The sequence below is a fragment of the Athene cunicularia genome, assembly GCF_003259725.1.
Source record: "Athene cunicularia isolate RWA chromosome 5 unlocalized genomic scaffold, athCun1 chr5_part1, whole genome shotgun sequence".
Classification (NCBI taxonomy): domain Eukaryota; kingdom Metazoa; phylum Chordata; class Aves; order Strigiformes; family Strigidae; genus Athene; species Athene cunicularia.
This window is the reverse complement of record NW_020799101.1, coordinates 36,009,843-36,028,565: the sequence shown is the minus strand read 5'-3', so window position 1 is coordinate 36,028,565 and position 18,723 is coordinate 36,009,843. Positions and strand designations below refer to the sequence as shown.

Sequence of the window (18,723 nt, the reverse complement as noted above, 5' to 3'; positions counted from 1 at the left end):
GCTTGCTATGATATTTAAGTACTGCTACCACAACCAGAGGTCAAGGAGCTTCTAAATGTACTCTCTATCTTTTCAGAAGAACATTTTTCAGATGTTAGAGATTTCATTTCGGTTAAATCCCATCTCTGAAGGAGTTCCTAACACAAAAAAGAAAAGTATTCTTGACATATGTAGCCAACCAGGCATAAAAAAAGAACAACAACATTAATTAAACTCTACTAATTATTTATGTACAGGATTAGCTGAGCCGCATATTCAAGGACTTGAGAGTTCTACCTCACACTTTCAGGCAGAAAAAGGAAGCGGAAAGTGGCTTACATTTGCTAAAAAATCCAGAGTTTAAGCACATAACTAAATAATCTGTTCTCACATGCAGAGGAGAACATGTACAGAAAAAGTGGAATCCAGGAAGAAGACAGTAATTCAAAGAAGTAGAAAATAATAGGTAATCATGTATGTTGCTCTGCAATGTGATAGTCCTTTCTTATGATGAGGTGGGCAATGGCCTCAGAAAATTTGCTCAGTGAGGCTAGTGGATCAATTAACAAGCAGTGAATTAGCAGTGTATTTTACAGGAAGATATAACCTACACACACACATCTGTAACTTCAAAGCAGGACTGACTCAGTAAAATCTCTGTTAGGAAGAAGGCCAGCCTAGACAGCTTGCTGACTTCATCAGATGCAAAAATCTATGCATTTACAGTAATAAGGCATGAGAAAGGATCATGAGAGTATGTTTCAGTTTTTGCTGTCTTCATCAGTTTTGAACACTAGAATTCATCTGCTTACAGCCCAGCTGCAATTGCAAGGTTAGCACGGAGCTATGGCAAAATGGAACAACTTGTCAGAACAGCAGCAGAGGAGCAAAGGCTGATTTGAGCAGAGATCCACGCACACACTTCATTCCAAAACTGAACTTGGAAGTTGTGACAAGAGACCTATCTTCTTGCCTTAAAATATGTCAGATGATGGCAAACATGATGATGGTGTCCAGATATCACAGTTGGGTAAGTGAGGGTAAAGATTAAAAAGGAATTTTCTGAACACAAAAGTCATAAATATGAATCAGCAATAGTGTGGCCAGCAGGGACAGGGAAGGGATCTGACCCCTGTACTCGGCCCTGGTGAGGCCGCCCCTCGATTCCTGTGTTCAGTTTTGGGCCCCTCACTACAAAAAGGACATTGAATGACTCGAGTGTGTCCAGAGAAGGGCAACGGAGCTGGTGCAGGGTCTGGAGCACAGGTCGTACGGGGAGCGGCTGAGGGAACTGGGGGGGTTTAGTCTGGGGAAGAGGAGGCTGAGGGGAGACCTCATCACCCTCTACAGCTACTTGAAAGGAGGGTGCAGAGAGCTGGGGATGGGTCTCTTGAACCAAGTAACAAGCGATAGGACAAGAGGGAATGGCCTCAAGTTGTGCCAGGGAAGGTTTAGACTAGATATTAGGAAGCATTTCTTTACAGAACAGGTTGTTAGGTGTTGAAATGCGCTGCCCAGGGAGGTGGTGGAGTGCCCGTACCTGACAGAGCACTGAGGGATCTGGTGTAGTTGGGAACTGTCAGTGCTAGGTCAACAGTTGGACTAGATGATCTTCAAGGTCATTTCCAACCTAGACAATTCTGTGATTCTGTGAAGTCTAAGATAGACTGTTTTGGATAGTCTATAGACAGCTCATGTGCTTCATCAAAAATCACATTTTACTCTGTTAAGACATCTGTGTCTACAGAATTAGTACTACAGTACTCATTTTTTTCTGTGGTATTTTTCAGCATCTGTAAGGTAGTGTGCAAATATGATTTACAGGAATGATGGAAAATCTGTTCAAATTAAACAGCTAAGACTATGATCTGGGGGAATATGCACCTTATCCATTTCCTGGTTTTCAGAGGTCCTAAATTCAGAAATTTTTTCATTTTAAAGGAAAACAGAGGTGTATTGAAGAAACTTAGTTATGGTTTAAAAAAATGGGGCGGACACGACTTACTTTCCCCGTTACATAATAAAGAATCTTATTCTAAACATATGCATCTATTGTAAGTTATGCGCACAAGACATATTCTCCAAAATCCACCAAATTGACCTTTGCTGAAATGAGACCAACTCTGGTTATACAGAACTATCTTCATAGCATAGTCCAGAATAATCCAAGTCATCCCATGGATTTTGCAGCCCTTAAACCAGTCCTATCCAGCTTTAATTACATCAGCGTAATGCTGCACTGTAATATTTCAATATATTATTCTGGGATTAATAGTATTTAAAGAAAACTTTTCACCTTCTTACTTGGTGAGGTAGGAGACCTTTTAAAGTCCTCATTTTGCTGAGTTTCAGGATGATCCTGAAATGCAAAGAAGACTGCTCTACTGCTAAATGTGAGTAAAAAAGAAGGAAATATAATGTCTGATTGCCACTCTGTATTTTAAAATGTGAATATACTAGGCACTCAAATGGGACTGTAGTTACGGATCTCCAGGAGGCATTTGCCTTTCACTCAAATCATGCTCCTGAATACTTTGTTGTCAGCATTCAACAACTGTGATGAAGAAACTATGTCAGGAAAGGCAGGTCTGTGGTACTGTTATAACAGCCTGAAAAAGCAAGTAGAATTGCCACTAGGAACTGATGTGAAAATCCTCAAACTTCTGAGATTAACAGAAGAGCTTTCCCATAGGGCTATCTTTTATATTTACAGGATTGTATCATGAGCCATTTTCTGCCGCACACAAAAGAAAAATGAGTTTTAAGTTGTGACTCACATCATCTGATTCCCTGATGAGCTCTGTATCTTCCACTTGCACCACTGCATCAGCACCACATGGAATTGGAGCACCTGTTGTAACACGCATTACCTGACCAGGCATCACAGTCTGAGTTGGCTGAAAAATAAACAGACAAAAATTAATTTACTTTTGAAAAGTCTCAAACCATTTGAACTTTATGGAAGTAATCTGAAAAACTAAAATTCTTATTTGAGGCATGACTCTTCATATACTGCCAGTGATATCAACAGGTATAAACTCCAATGTATTTAAAGTTCACTAAGTCATTGATTCAGATTTGGCTTTTTTTTATATAGTTACATATTAGGTAGCTTCAGATTTTTTCCCTTAGATTTCTATCACAAGAATAACTTTCAGAATAAGCAATATACTGATACTGTGGTTGGCTCAGAAAAATAACTGGCTCAGAAATATAAACTAGATGGTGACTTTCTAGAAATTTATTCAAGCAAAAATCTAGCAGTTCTCAGTACATAAACATTTTTGCAGAGTACTCTGGTCCCCAGGGTTGAAATGTCTTTGTTTTAGTTTGGTTGGGTTTTTTTCTGTTTTGTTTTACCAGCACACTATATATGGAAAACCCGCAGCTTGTAAGAAACGTAATGTAACCAACTGCTTTATTTTTAAGCAGATTTCCTCATACTGAGAGACAGCTCAACACTAGTTCATATAGAATACCTATCTTTGTGAGGGTCAGTTTAGCAAGGCCTAAAATTGATAATATTTTACAATTGTGTAAAGTCAATACATTACAAAGTTTCAGCAGAAGCAATACAAAGAACAGAAAAATATCAGAACAACATGATAAAAGAAATGACACGGGTTTCAATAAAATTTCTCATCAGGCAGCCTGTTTTAATAAACATCTGTCAAAATCCAGAGTAAAATTGTAATCTGACCATAATCACCCAAGAAATAAATAATTATAACAAAAATCTTTCTGAAGAAATGCAACTAAAAGAAGCTAGTATGATGATTGAGATTTCATTGCTGGAATATGAATGCTTGCTCCCCACAGCACTTCAGTAAGCCCAGCTTGTTTCGGCTTTACTGCTAGTAGTGAACATGTGCTACACAGAGATCCACACAGCTGTGATCAGACCAACATATTCTGTAGGTGTCACACGTATAATTCATATGCAGATTGGCTCTAAATTCCATATGCAACACTGGAACATGTCCAGGACTTCTCAGACTGAGATTAGGATGGATTTGATAGCAATCCACACACCTGCAAGCAGCACTGCCCAAGCACTACCACCTGCTCCTGCCCAGCAGGTATTTACTCCATGACTTTTGACAGGAGGCTGTTAAGACATCGGCAAATTCCAGACCGGTGGCCAATGTTTCAGCTGCGTAAAGCTGTGTTTGCCCTGTCCATTCTTCTATGCCAATTCAGCACTGTTATAACCTCTGAAATGTATTACTTTGAAATGTATTTCAAAGGCAGCTCACTGGGACAGAAGCCCTAGGGAGAGGCTGCAAATGGTTTGTACCTGGTTTACCACAGTACCACAGAGACCTACGTATCCCAGGAAACAACTGAGCCTGGAGTTGATTGAATCCTGACCCTTTTCTAAGGGTAGTGGAAATCTAACATTTGAAAAGAACATAAATAAAATGCTAAAGGAAACTAAAAAAAAAATAAAATCACACTTGCCATATGTCACGGTTAGTGTGCTTTTAGGGCAAGATTCATGTTATCCTAAAATAGGTATCTAAAAACAGATGACATAAAAATATTAAAAAAAAAAAAAAAGTATTTATTTCTCACCACTGACTATGCAAGCTGTGGATGAACAGCTGAGATGCTTCCATTTACAATGAAGATGCTTAAAAGTGAAAATAAGCGTGTTATTTTGATATTTATAAAAACAATTTTTAGAGCAAAATTGTATTGCATAAAAAAATTCTTCCATTTAAAAAGCGGTTTTTGGACATCAAGAACCATAAAGAATACAGTATGTCTAGGACTCTGCTAGAAATCAGTGCCTATGGTGATAAAACGCTCTGTAACTATCCATGCCTTTGGAGTTTATTACTAGATGAGTTAATTTTTTGAGGTGTAATGATGTGAAACATTTAAACAAATTTATGATACAATAACAGTTGCTTTTAGAATTGGTTTCTCATATATTGAATTCTTTTTTTGTCCTTTGAGTATTTGATCAGATTAACTTTATGAACAGAAGTCTACTATCAGATTTGTGTGTGAATCTCCAGGGCCGTGTTCTTCTGTGAAAGGAAATGATTCCTTCTCAGAAAGCATATGAAAGTACAATTTCACAGCAGCTCTTTCAAAGGCCTTTGAGATCTCACACTTACCTGGAATAAGGCAGTACTGGGTTCTGTCTTTTGCCTTCATCACTGATAATCTATTTAATGTTAGTCACTGAATAAAACCCAGAAATAATCTATCGAGCACAGCCCCCATCTCAGGCATTTTCCCTTGCACGTGATTAGACCTCTCTCGTGTGATTTACAATGACCCATGCTCCTTTCTGTAAAAAGGCCCGTTAATGGAAACGTGAAAAATGCCTCTTTCCTATCCTATATTATAGCTGCTTTGTCACAGTGCCTCTTGCAAACAGCTTTAGAAAGTCTTCCATGAAATGCTAAGCCCCAGCTATGCAAGTCTATAGGAAGAAAACCATTGCTCCCCATGGTTTTGTTTTTCACACAGGGGCCATGTAGCTGGCTTGTGACTAGTACTCTCAAAAGTGCCCTAACCTCCCCAAAGCAGCAAAGTGTCTGCAAGTTTTCCTCAATACAAAATAAAAAATGGTTGTTAACATAAGCATGACCATCGGAAAATGGAAGTCAGAAAATAATAAATTTTAAAACTGATACAAAAAACATCCAACAATATCTCAGTCCCATCTTCTTCTCTACATAGCATTTACATAACCTCTTCCCTACAGGAGGAGCCAAATCTAAACCTGTTTTGAACTCCCTGCTGTGAATCATTCTGATAATTGGTCTGTAACATGAAATGCAGAATGTTGCTGCTGAGAGTGACTGAAGGGTGAAATGAGACTGAGGAGCCTTGCAAGGCTATAAATAATTTCTTGGGAAGGAGATGAGCCTGAAGATGTGTTGGCCCAGGAAAAAAAACTTTGACCAATTATTCAGAGGTCAACAGCCTCATTTTTCTAACTTGCCACTGGTATTTCCAGAATTATTCTCTCTCTGCATGCCTCCTCCCACCCAATTTTTGTTCCTTGCCAGAGAGGTTTCCCATACGCATTAATCTGGGAGGACAGACTGTCCCTGCAGAGAGACATTTGTGAGGTCTTGAATTTTGCAAGAGGGAAGCGAGCTCTCATTTGCACTTTTATCCTTTGTACAAACCTGCTGAACTGATTAGGACACTGAAACCCTTTAAACCTGTGGGCAGTTCTCTCCATTAGACCCAGCTTCAATAGTACTGTTTTTAAGCTCCACTGTGCTATGATAATTTTAACTAGCAAAATGGTAATACTGATGACAGGTGAATAATGATAGGAGTGATAATTCAACAGGTTGCTTTGCTGGTTCTTGCTATTTTACAATGACCATAAAAAGGGTCGTAGAAATAGTTGTCAGTCTTTTGGATCCTGGACTAACACCTGAAAATGCAGGCAGAAGGGCTAAAAATCCAAGGCAGGTGAAAAAAACTGCAGAATTCTTTAGTTTGCTTTTTTTAGTATTTAAAATAATTTTATGTTTTGTGTAACAGATTCATTAATCTAAGTTCACGTGAATATCAATATTGAGAAGATGTCTAATATACCAAAGTATAATTCACAACAATGGATGGGAACTACAGCAAAAATTATTTTTTCACAGTTCTCTGTATCTATCATGATTAGCCAAATTAAATGTCTATTATATATTTAGATGCAATTCAACTTCATTTTTTAAAAAATGTAATAATCCTGCAACTGGTAATACTTCTAAAACCTGAAACAACTTTACAACTTTTGAAATACATCTATTTCACTTGGACTTTTTCGTTTAGGAGCCAAAGTGGCCACACTGTAGAAACATTAAAACTGATCAATCCTTTGTTTTGCCTGTTACTTATTCCCTTTCTCCTTCATTTCACATACAATACACAGAATTATAAATCTGGACTTGAAATAGTTGGAGAAACATTTTGGATTAACCCATGATCTCCTGAACATAAAGTAGTGGGTATAATTTAATTGACAGAATAACAGAAGTGGTTAAACAGAACTGATTTTTTTTCCCATTACCCCAGTATTAATGCAGGAATTTCATGAAAAGTGCTCTTGTGTTTGAGAACAAATCGTAAATTGTTTCTATTCATGAATATTTATACAGCACAGAAGGTCATGAATGGGTGCTGCCCTGACTCGCTCTTAAACTCAATCCATGTATCTGTTAAGGTGCACAAACACTTTGGAGTTAACAAATAAAAGAGCAATACCACAAGCCAGGCTACTGCCAGGCTTCCTTAGTATTGTTCTGATCATTATCTGTCTTTAATGGCTTCATACAAAATTCTTACACTTTGTTTTGCAGGTATCAGTGTTAAATATGTGAGCAGCTGGTGGGAACAATTATTGGGCTGATGTCCCTTTAAAATTCTTTCAGCAAGAAGGAGTTAAATCATGGTTTTCTCTGTTTATGAATTATAATACCACTAGAAACCTGATGCCATCTAACATTGTACTAGGGCAGAACATTACTGTATACACTCCTATCGGACATGTCAGCACAATGCTCTGAAGTATTTTGGGATATTCCTTATGTAACCATACTACCTCACTTTCTGAAATAATGTCCCAAGGCACATAGCAGGAGGGTAGGTACAGCGGTGTCCTACTTCATGCCACCTCCAAAAATATTGAGTTTTTGAGCACTAGCAAGGCTTGTAAAAAATACAAAGCAGTATCTTACAAAAGAAAAATACATTAAAAACAAAACAAAACAAAAAAAAAAGAAAAAGAAAAAAAAGAAAAGAAATTGTGCTCACCTGCTCACCAGCCTGGGATTCCCCTATGATGAATCGATCTCCTGGGCCATCAGCAGCTGTTAAGATGGACAATACAAATGGTAAAGGCCGAACCAAAACAAATGATGGCATTAGAAATTAAGAACAGAACCACCAAAGAATGATCTAAGATTCTGTTCTTCAGCGTCAGCATGACAAAGGTTATAGAAGTTTTGCAAACATTATTTTAGGTCAAGTTATGTTTATTATTTTGAAATTTACAAGTTCTATAGTACTTTTAACTGAAAATTTCTGGGCATGTAGGATCAAGTAAAAGGAGATTAGGAGGAATTACATTAATAACAAAAATTTAAGAGTGGTCATGAGATTATTTTTACAAAAATGTCCACCGTGAGCTTTTTCCATGTGAAACTAACACAGTGGAATCACATATTTTGTAAGTGTATTATGTATCTTTTTTCTATACACCAATGGAATATTGATTTTTCTAGATTCTATCTCTGCCATTGGAGGAAAACTTGGACAAGTGCAGTGGTTACATATTGTGTAGATGACCACACACATTTTGCACTTTCAGAAAAGCACTAGGGCTAAGATAATGCAACTTGGACTGCAACTTTAGAAATCTAGGTTCTGTTCCTTTTTGTAATTTTAGATAGCACTGAACTAGTTACCTTATACCTTTCACTGAAGCCATTCTGAAAATTAAAAGTCAGAGATCATTGATTTAACAACCTGAAAGTCTCCAGGACTTCTAATTTAGCCAAATCTGTATTTTTACAGGAACAACAAAGGCACTGCTAGTAACAAAGGTTAAGCTTTTGCCTGCCTCAAAGGTCTTTCAGCAAGTTGCATTAGTGGTATTTATAGGCTCTACCATGGTATAAAGCATGTGTGGAGCACAAGCACGGCAGACATGCCATCAAGAGCGTTTGGACAAACTGGGTTCATACAATGACATGTAAATATTTTTTTTTATTAATTTTGAATCTGTAACTGTAAAAGTTTATTTCCCAAAGATGAAGACTAACCAGTGACAGCCTTTGTCTTAATACATTCTGGTTTATTTCAAAAGTCCAGAATATACAGCTAGATAACCTTATTGTACTGAGAAAAATTGCTTTCAGGAAGGATGTCCATTCAGTCTGTATAATGATTTATCACATTTGTACTTGCACATCAGCTCCAACTGCAGACTATAATCTACGGTACTTACGTCATGAGTAACTTAACTCTAAAAGCCTATCAAACAGCCTTATCTATGAGCTTTAGACCAAACTCTAAAATAAGAAAGTGGAAAAGGACTCTTCAACTACCCGCCTTTGAACAATGCATATAATACTACTGAATACACTTGTCAGACCTTCACTGAAAAAAATGCACTGGGATCATCCATCAAAAGAAGAGAAAAAATTCCCTAATAGCTAAATTATTTTAAACCTGATAAAACACTACTGAATTAGATTTTATTCCCCCATTAATAATGATAGGGAGACAAAGTTTATAGGTGATGTACAACTGATACAGCTTGAAAAAAGCAGACGAGGTTTTGGGTAGACATATTTATGTGACTAAAAGCTAAACCTTTAGTGTTTTGTACAAAGTATCTGTTAATGTAGTCAATATTATTTCTGTCTACAAGCTTTGTTTCTCATATCCCCAGATAACAGGTGGGAAGGGCAAGAGGGAGGGGAAGGAGAAGGGGGAGGGGAATATTTCAGTTGGAAGGGGTTGGAAGGGACCTACAATAATGTAGTCTCACTGCCTGACCACTTCAGGGCTCACCAAGAGTCGAAGCATGTTATTAAGGGCATTGTCCAAATGCCTCTTAAACACCCGACAGGCTTGGGGCATTGACCACCTCTCTAGAAAGCCTGTTCCAGTGTTTGGCCACCCTCTCAGTAAAGAAATGCTTCCTATTGTCCAGTCCAAACCTCCCCTGGCACAGCTTTGAACCATTCCCATGCATCCTGTCACTGGATACCCAGGAGAAAAGATCTGCACCTCCCTCTCCGTGTCCCCTCCTCAGGAAGCCATAGAGAGTGTTGAGGTTGCCCCTCAGCCTCCTTTTCTCCAACTTAGACAAACCCGAAGTCTTTAGCTGCTCCTCACAGGACATGCCTTCCAGTCCAGGCAACCAGCTTGGCTGCCCTCCTCTATATGCATTCAAGTACCTTGACTCCACCACCAAAATTAGGGTCTTGTGTGTTGGTTCTGACCAAGTTGTTGAAAATGGCATTCATGATCATTCTGCTCATTCTGTGTGTTTACTGAGATTGTACTTGTGCCTTCCCTTACCCTTACAATCGGGTTGTGAGACTGCATTTGCTTGATCCCAAGGTCCTTGTCAGTCAGCACTCTACTCCAAGCTTTCCCTCTCAGCTTTTCTCAGTGTTATATTACCTGTATTTCTCTGGCTACATCTGCACTCCCTTGCTGCTATTACTGGTCATTTCGGTCTGCCTGTCTCTCACACACATAGCTGACAGACAGCTGCAGTCAAACTAATCTTGTAGACTTGAAATTTTGTTTTTATATCAAATCCATGGGTAAGCTACTTGACTACATCCATTGCCTGGGTTTGCAGACAGTCTATTTCATGGACAGTGGCTTTCCATTGGTTTAGCTGCCAGTAACAAAAAGATCCTGTAATGTCCCTAGAAGAAAGTTGGCTATTGTGTCCAAATTTCAACACGGTGGTAACAATGATTCAACCCCTACCATAATAAAATCACTGCTAGTATAATGTTCAATCATACATATTTTAATTTTCCTTCATAGATATCTGAGGTGAATATTATTAGTCTTACTTTACAAAGGGAAAAAACTGAGGCACAGAGAAGCAACTTGCTCAAAATCACGCAGCACCTAGTGGCAAAGCAGAGAATGGATTCAGGTCTCCTGGGAAACCACTCACTGCTTGCTCCGGAAAGTCACACTACTCATTTTATTTATATGCAGCAACTGTAATATTTTCAAAGTCAAAATGAGATTTTTCTTTTGAGGTGCCTCCATAAGAGTACATTCTGATACATATTTTTGAAAATTCTCTAATGCTATCAAAAAATAATTCCCAAATAGGAAGCTGGATCAGTGACAGTTCAACAAAGTAACAGATATATGAGAAACTCCCAATTAAATCAACAACAGAGGAATAGAAGAAGAATCTGTCATTCAGAAACAGATGTTCTATTACTCTCCTGAATTCTTTATGTTTCCAAGAAACTCACTAGCAACACAGGTGCACGTCTATGAGCACACATGGATGTACATTTGCTTGTGTACATATTAATCCACCTAAAAGACCTGAATTCAACTTTATGGTCTTCCTTCAAGACAGCTGCATTCTATGTAACTGTGACTTCAGCAATGATCTGAATCAAATCTCAACCAAAATAACCATTGGTGGATCCAAAATAGGCGAACTAACATGTTATAAAGTGGTTTTACAGGCACTATACTACATGTCTACGAAGTGAGTGTTTACCTCTGACAGCATAGCCGTCTTTTACTGATGCTGGAAATGGTGGTAGATTATCTTTTGCATATACATCTTGAGCAAGGACTCGGCCCATTCCATCTAGAAAAGAGAAAAGACCACGCTCCATGTCATTACAGCTAAAGAAAGGGAAAAGAAAGCAAACAGCAGTGTGTGCTCTGATGTATGAAATATATGTGACATGAATAGATCTCTCAGGTTTTTGATTTCTGCCTCTACATAAATGAAAAAAGACTGGAATCTGAAACTACTGTTTAAAGATTTGTTCAGTAAGTCTGTGTTCCTGGTTATGGTGAAATTGCTGACAGTAGCTCTGAATGCCAAGTATCCAAACCCAGAGGTAATAGGTCTGATATAGGATCAGACAAAAAAACCCAAAGTATTTATTTCTTAAGGACAAGTTTATTTCCTGAAATCTCTTAAAAACACATACTTTCCTGTGTTTCAGGTTTTTTAAAAAAAGTTGGTTTTTTTAAAAGCTTTTAAAGTAACATTTCAAAAGTGAATCCTGTGTGCAAAAGGTGAGAAGTGATGGATTGAGCCCAGAGGACTCAATGTAAACAGTAATGATGCATAAGTTTCCATAAATAGACACAGAATTTTTGCAATAGATTAGCTTTGTCTAATTGCCAAGAGCATTTCTGCTTAATGGAGGGTGAGTGCACATAAGTGTCAGGATTATTTATGTAAATTTACGCTGTTATAGTTCTAATTATTTTAATAGCTGTTTCAAACATACTCTTACCCTTCACTTAGCAAGTATGACTGATGAGTTGTAATTTGGCTCTGCCTCCCTGTAGAGACTGATAGGAATTACTTCACCTTCAGTCAAGTGAGCACTACTTGTTTGCTTTTAAGGTGCCAGCAACAGCTTTTTTTGTAGTATGATGAAGAATATGTATCTTATCTTTTCATACAGTGAGGGAGTGAGAAAGAAGATTTATTACATGTGTGATTAGATGGACTGGGAAGGGGCATATGGGTCAGAACTACTGAGATTGGCTTGATTCCAGAATGTCTAAGTAGAAGAAGAGAAGATAATCTCTTAATAGAGTCCACTGCTCTTAGGAGGGCGTTGTGGCACAGGAAGGAAATACCCAGCTGAAAGTGTGAAGGAATGAGAGGATGCATGAACACTTCTGCCATCAGAATTTGTGTGGATATGTACTTTATAGATTATGATCTTTCAGATATACCAAAAAAGAGAGACATATATAAAGTGTGCTTCTTGTTTTACAGATAGGGAAATCAATGTGGTTCTGGATTACCTGGGAAGGCAGAAGACCTAACACTGACACTGAACGGATAGGTTTTGCTAAAAAGTGTACCTACTTGATTTAAAAATGTTCACTTCCAGTGAAGTGGTATTATAATGGAGATTATACTTATTTATTAACACAAAGTGATTTAGTAATTAATTATAATTGTAATAACATAATTCTGCTCACATCCATATGTATTAACTTTCAGCCTGAGATGAATATTTATGCTGCATGTTTGAAATGGGTATTGCCAAGAAAATGCTGATAAAACCAGTTGAAACAGCTAGAAAAACACATTTGTGATGGCTATTAATATGTCTGTGCATCACTGCATATTGCTGCCTATGATACACAATACAGAAGTTGTTAGAAAGCTCCTGAAAGCTTGTACACTTGCACTGAAAAAAAAGAATGCAGACACAGACATTTAAATTACACCACAGAAAAGGCAGCTATCAAAGGCCTAGTAAAGACACCTTCTGTTCATAGATGTACAAAATCTCATACAAAAGTGGTGTTTCTAATTTTAGCAGGCATGTTGTGTCTTCATTTTACTTCTTGCCTGCATGCAAAATCACACCAATTAGAGCAAAGTTGAACAGTATGTTCCTGGCATTCTGCCATGAAATATCTGAAGAGAATAAATGGCCAGACAGTAGCAGGAATGAATTTCATTACAGGGAGAAAAATGTAAAAATTATTTGCTGAAGCCTTAGGCATTTAAAATGAAGCAAGTCAGCAAGTAAAGGACAATCTGAAGTACCTCTGTACTCTCCTTTATTTGAGCAATTATTTTAGAAATACACTGGTTGACGTTATTTTGATTAATTGTAATTCAAAAAAGATGTTATGAAATACTTTAATGTCATCAAACTGCCCCTTGTGATGTCCATAGCTTTCTGATTCTAACACAAAAGGAGAATTACATTAAACTCACTTTTGAAACTTGGGTATTTTCTAAGGCTTAGCTGGTGAAACTGGTATGGTTCTGTGAAGAATTTTGATTTCTCTGGGTATTGGTACTGAGACAAAGTAGTGAGACAGGTACTGTACTAGAGGTGATGGATTTGCTCCCATTTTGTAAATACTGCCCTGGTAGCATTTCAGTGTGATATGAAAAGGCAATGCTATCAAAAACATCAGTTAGTTCAAAATGAATAAGCAGAGGGAAAATTGTCCAAGCTCTAAAGAAGTTACAGGGCTCTTGCACCAGATCAGAACAACTGCTCCGTTCTGAGGCTTAAGCCCATTAAAGTGTGGATTGCCTCTGCTTTCTACTTTTAGTATCAAACTTCTGCCATTTCCTATTTTCAGAAGAATAATGATTATCATGATGTATAAAAATTTAACCTAATGTACCCACAGAGCAACGTTCAGGTAACTGCCTTTAGCTGGAATAAAAGGCTAACTGGGGGCTTTGTACTAGATATTGATGATGATGGGTGGGAAATACGCTTCAGATGCCTTTGGTTTATGGCAGTTCTGTAAAACGCTTTAGGACTATTCACAATTTGTTGTTGGGTTCTTTTAACGTTTTTTAAATATGGAAGAGGCTAAATGATCTATACAGGCACTGAGCGATACATTTACCTATGTGAAAGTCTTGTTTCAAAAGAACTTTAGTCATTCTCTCCCTTATGTTAGGAGAGAATAGATTTGAGAGATTACAGCATGCTTTGACTTAATCAAGAATAAAGTCAGGACTGTACTGGTTACTTGCACAGAGTAACATTCAGCAGCTTTATTTATAAGGATGATTACTATGTAACATGATTAGTGATGCAAATAAATCAGATTAAAATTAATTAGGTAATTTGTTAATGAAAGAAATTGCAATCCTAGGATTTAAAACATTTTACTTTCCTTACAGAGAAATTGTGCTCCTGAAAGATAATTTTCAGGAGCTCACTTTTAATTCAAGATGCAAACCCACAAAGAAAACAAACAGAGCATAAGACTGCTTTACTGAATATAGTTAGTTGGGATTCAGACCTACAGGGCTACATTTTCATTATCTTCTGAAATTACAGGTATGTTAACTGAAAAATGAATGCATACATAACTAAATGAAAAACTGTTTCTTAATTTATTGTATTCTTCATTTTTTCGCAAACTAACATATATGTGTGGGCATACATGCACACACACACACACACACACACACACACACATACATATATATGCCTACACAAAAAAATCCTATATATTTGTCTGTATAACACTACAGTGATCACTTAAGAAACTTCAGAAAATGAGATTCCAACTTGAGATTTGGATCTGTAGATTAAGAGACTGGAATTTCCAGCATCACAGACACAGATGTGTCCTTTAGGATGTCTCCTAAAAGCTCAATCCTGAAATTTCATACTATGTATTAGGAAATTTTACAGTGTGTACTTGTTGAAAAATAAATTGCAAGATACAATTTTGCACTACAGTGCAAAAATATGAAAGAATATGTATTTGTTAGTATTTTCACTGTTGATACAACTATGTGAATATTAAACCAAGAATATATCTCTACAGCTGATGATCTTACCGTGTATCTTTTATTTTGCATGGGAGGGAAGAGGGTCAGAACTGAAGTCTCTCAGCAGACTAAGAACATTATATTTTAGAGAATAACAGTGCCAGGAATAACAATCGGTATGTTCCAGACTTAGAATCAGCCTGAATTTGATGTCAGTAATCAGTTAACATGAAGAGCAAAGGGAAATATCAACTAAAATACTACAAAACATACTAGAATACCTTCTCTTACCTTGACAGCATACTTCCACGTAGTGGAATAAGAACAGAAACAATCAAATTGCCTTTTTGACAAATTAGAATACATAAAACTTTACAGAGAATATAAGCACTAGCTAAGACCATTCCTATGCTATATCCATTCTAGCTCTTTAAGGACATTTCGAAGAGCTCATAGTGTGAAAAGAATCACTCTGTTACTGGTATGATAACATCATCAATATCAACACGAAACTGTTACTTAGTCCATATTTTGAATGGTTTTTAATATTAAAATAAATTACATGGTGAAAGCTTGTCCAAAGCACGTTGCAGCAGGAAATTAGATACACTGTGATTTTGTCTGATTTCACCATCATCCTAATGAAGTTTACAAATAAGATATATGAAAAGGCTGCTACCTACTGTTGATATAAATATGTTTGCACAAAGACTGGGGTACACATCAAAATAAACATTGATATTGCTTTATATGTCAACATATATGTAGCATGGAGGATTATGCTTATTCTCTGTCTACCTAGAAGAATATTTTTAGTCACATTTTATTAGCTTCTAGGGAAAATACAGTTTCTGTCCAGAAACACAACAGCAGCAACATAAAAGTGTTGTGAAATATGTAAGTTTTCATCTAGAAGCGCAAAAGATAGGGAGATGGAGAAAATAAAGCTAAAAGGACAAGAGAATAAGACATTTTTGTAGAATCAAGACCAAAAAATGGAAAAGTTAATACTTGTTTTTCCCCTATAATCAATACAATCCAAACTCAAGAACTTATTTCTTCACTTGGTTATGTACTAGAGGTTTAAAAAACCCAAACTGTTTTTAATTAAAAAAAGAATAATAATGCTACAGTACCTTAACAGTATCTTATATAGCAAAATAAATCTATGTTGTGCTTTCATTTCAGGGAGGTCCATGCCAGACTTTTATCCTTTATTTCAGGAGTTCACTGTCACATACACAGCATCTATTATTTGGACTAAATGTACGTACCACTGTGGCTCACTATAATGTCCACAAAGGGCTGTCTTACCAAAGACATTTAACCAACAGTTATCCAAAAGTATACAATAGCTATGCTCAGGCATTTATGCCTTAATGCTGCCTTCTGCATGCCATTATGAAAGTGTGGGGTGCAATATATATATTCTTTGTTGATCCAGTCAGTATTGGTGCTGTTCTGAATGCAGGATATGCAGCATTTTCTCAGAGATGTTTCCTGCTACCAAGGTATAGGGGAGTGCCAGTCTCCACTTGAAGTGACTGAACATGCAGGTGTGATTCTACGTACCATCTGCTAAATCAGTATATCAAGATGAAGACATCTCAAACGTTTGTGGCAGCACAAAGATTTGGTGAAGAGTATGAAGACTTTGAACTTTCAAGCCAGAAGACAGAATATCCCATTCGGAAACCATTTGTACCTCTCTGCTATCTGGATCCCCTGATGTCCTAAACATTTTGCCTCTTGAGGCTTGAGGTTCCGCTATCTCTTCACTCACCACCTTACCTTTAGAAAATCTGGAGGAATCCCTGGAGGAGGTTTCCTCTTCCCTACCTACTTTACGATTACTTGTCAGCATGCTTCCTGTCATGGTTTTGCTCTGTGTCGAGAACACTCTCCCAGATAATGCCCAGGCCTGGTGTAAGGGATAGCAGAAGCAAGAAAGACAACTAATAGGCATTCTGAACATGCTATTTCAGGAGGAAGGATAGTTTAGTTGAATAAACATGAGAGGTGCCCTGCTAATTCATTTTAAGGCCAGAAAATGGCTTCACCTAACCCCATTTATTTACGAGTATAGACACAATCACAAGGTCTGACATTTTGCCTGGTTTTGGTGCCTTTTAAGACAACCTCACTGTATAAATCAGTAACAGTTACCCTTGATTATAAAGTTTCAATAAATCAAACATCAAATGCAAGTAAGCATCAGAAAAGGATCACATGTACTATTAGAACAGAAAGGGAATTATGTTGTGTTTATGAGAAGGGGAGGCAAATTTTGGAATGACTAGTAGACTGAGTAGGATCTGGAAAAACAGACTGAGATGAACTGTTAAAAGATATAGACATGGAAAAACATGACCTGGAATCAATAATCACTTTGATTTGATTTGATCATTAATCTCAGATTGGAAAGAGGATTTAGTGGGAATCTCCCACAGTAAGAGAAGAGAGTGAATGATCACAGTACAACCTGCAGCTACTTGGCATCCACAAAAGTGAAATCAACCATGAAGGCAAATGGTTTCTATGTTTTATCTTTGTTGCATATAACACAGACCAGATGAATATTCATTTATATATTTAATTAGAATTCCATTACAGATTCCCTCAGGAAGCACTACTGAGCTCAATCAACATTCTCCTGACTTTGAAAGGAAACTTCTGCTCCTATTATAGGCATTTCCTAAAGCAGTTTCTCCTGGAGAAGTCACTGTCTCAGACACCTCACAACACTAATTAAATAGCAAGTGCTGAAGAAGGTTGTAATATAAGGGAATAACCACCCTAATCCTCACAAAGAATCCAGTTTAAAATACCTCTGTAATTTATGATTTCTGTTCCAAGCACTGGGGTCATCTCCAGAACTGTGATGAAGGCCTTGTCCATAGATGTCAATGGGAAAGGAGACATGCGGTGTCTTCTTGCTACCTTGGTAATGTCAACAGCACTGTGACCTGCAACAAGAGAGCACCAAGTTTATGTATGCTACAATGTGTAGATGTATACAGCGATGTTCATTTAAACCCCTTTACTGAAATTAATCTGGCAATTTCCTATACATTAAATTAGTCATCACTATTGAGCATTTATGTCAGACACTGGGAAGGCACTGTGTTCAACTATAATTAAAAGAGAGATTTTAAAAAAACCCCCAAACTTACAGTTGAAAAAGTTCACAAAAGACTTGTCATGAAAAACATCCCAGAAGTCTCGATGAGCATAAAGGGATCAGTTAATCCAAACCAGAAACTCTTCAAGATGATGCAGTATTTTACACTGAGGATGATAATCTGAGGCCAACTCAGTTCTATAGACTATGAATTTAGGATGATTCACTCCTCATTCTGTTCTCCACAAACACATCTCTATGCTATGTGCAGTGCACAGATAAAACATAAAAAAAATGGACACAGTCCCAGCGAGCTTGCAATCCAAGAGTGAGCTGAGAGTCAACAGGTTTGAAGGGAGGATAGAGGGAGGCACAATGAAATCACTGGACAATCAGGACAGCAGACAGTTTCCAGCAAGTGGGTGTCCTTACCCACTGACAAGAGTTTTAGTCACCATAGCAAAGTGATGTTTAAATGTATCATTAGAGTGAAGGCAGTAGTATAGATTAATAAAAGCTTACTTTTCCCAAGTATGAGGGACCGGTTGGAATAAAACTGTCCACCTAATTCTAGTCACAAGAAAGATTCTGAAAGAAATTCTTTTGAACAATCTCTTTGTGCGTATTTAGA

General features: G+C 37.3%; 1 protein-coding gene across 15 annotated transcripts in view; it reads right to left on the bottom strand.

The window, feature by feature from the left end:
- The window catches only part of GPHN (gephyrin), a 220,963-nt gene that overhangs the window by 32,103 nt on the left and 170,137 nt on the right, over positions 1-18,723 (bottom strand). For all 15 annotated transcript variants that reach the window (XR_003398497.1, XM_026849618.1, XM_026849622.1 and 12 more), the window contains 4 exons: positions 17,800-17,937; positions 11,228-11,320; positions 7,762-7,817; positions 2,757-2,876 (listed from right to left, as the gene is read on the bottom strand). Coding sequence is in view for 14 of the 15 variants with exons in the window: in XM_026849618.1 (XP_026705419.1) it covers positions 2,757-2,876; positions 7,762-7,817; positions 11,228-11,320; positions 17,800-17,937 (407 nt within the window). In the remaining variant the exon portion in view is untranslated. The remainder of the gene's footprint in view (positions 1-2,756; positions 2,877-7,761; positions 7,818-11,227; positions 11,321-17,799; positions 17,938-18,723) is intronic.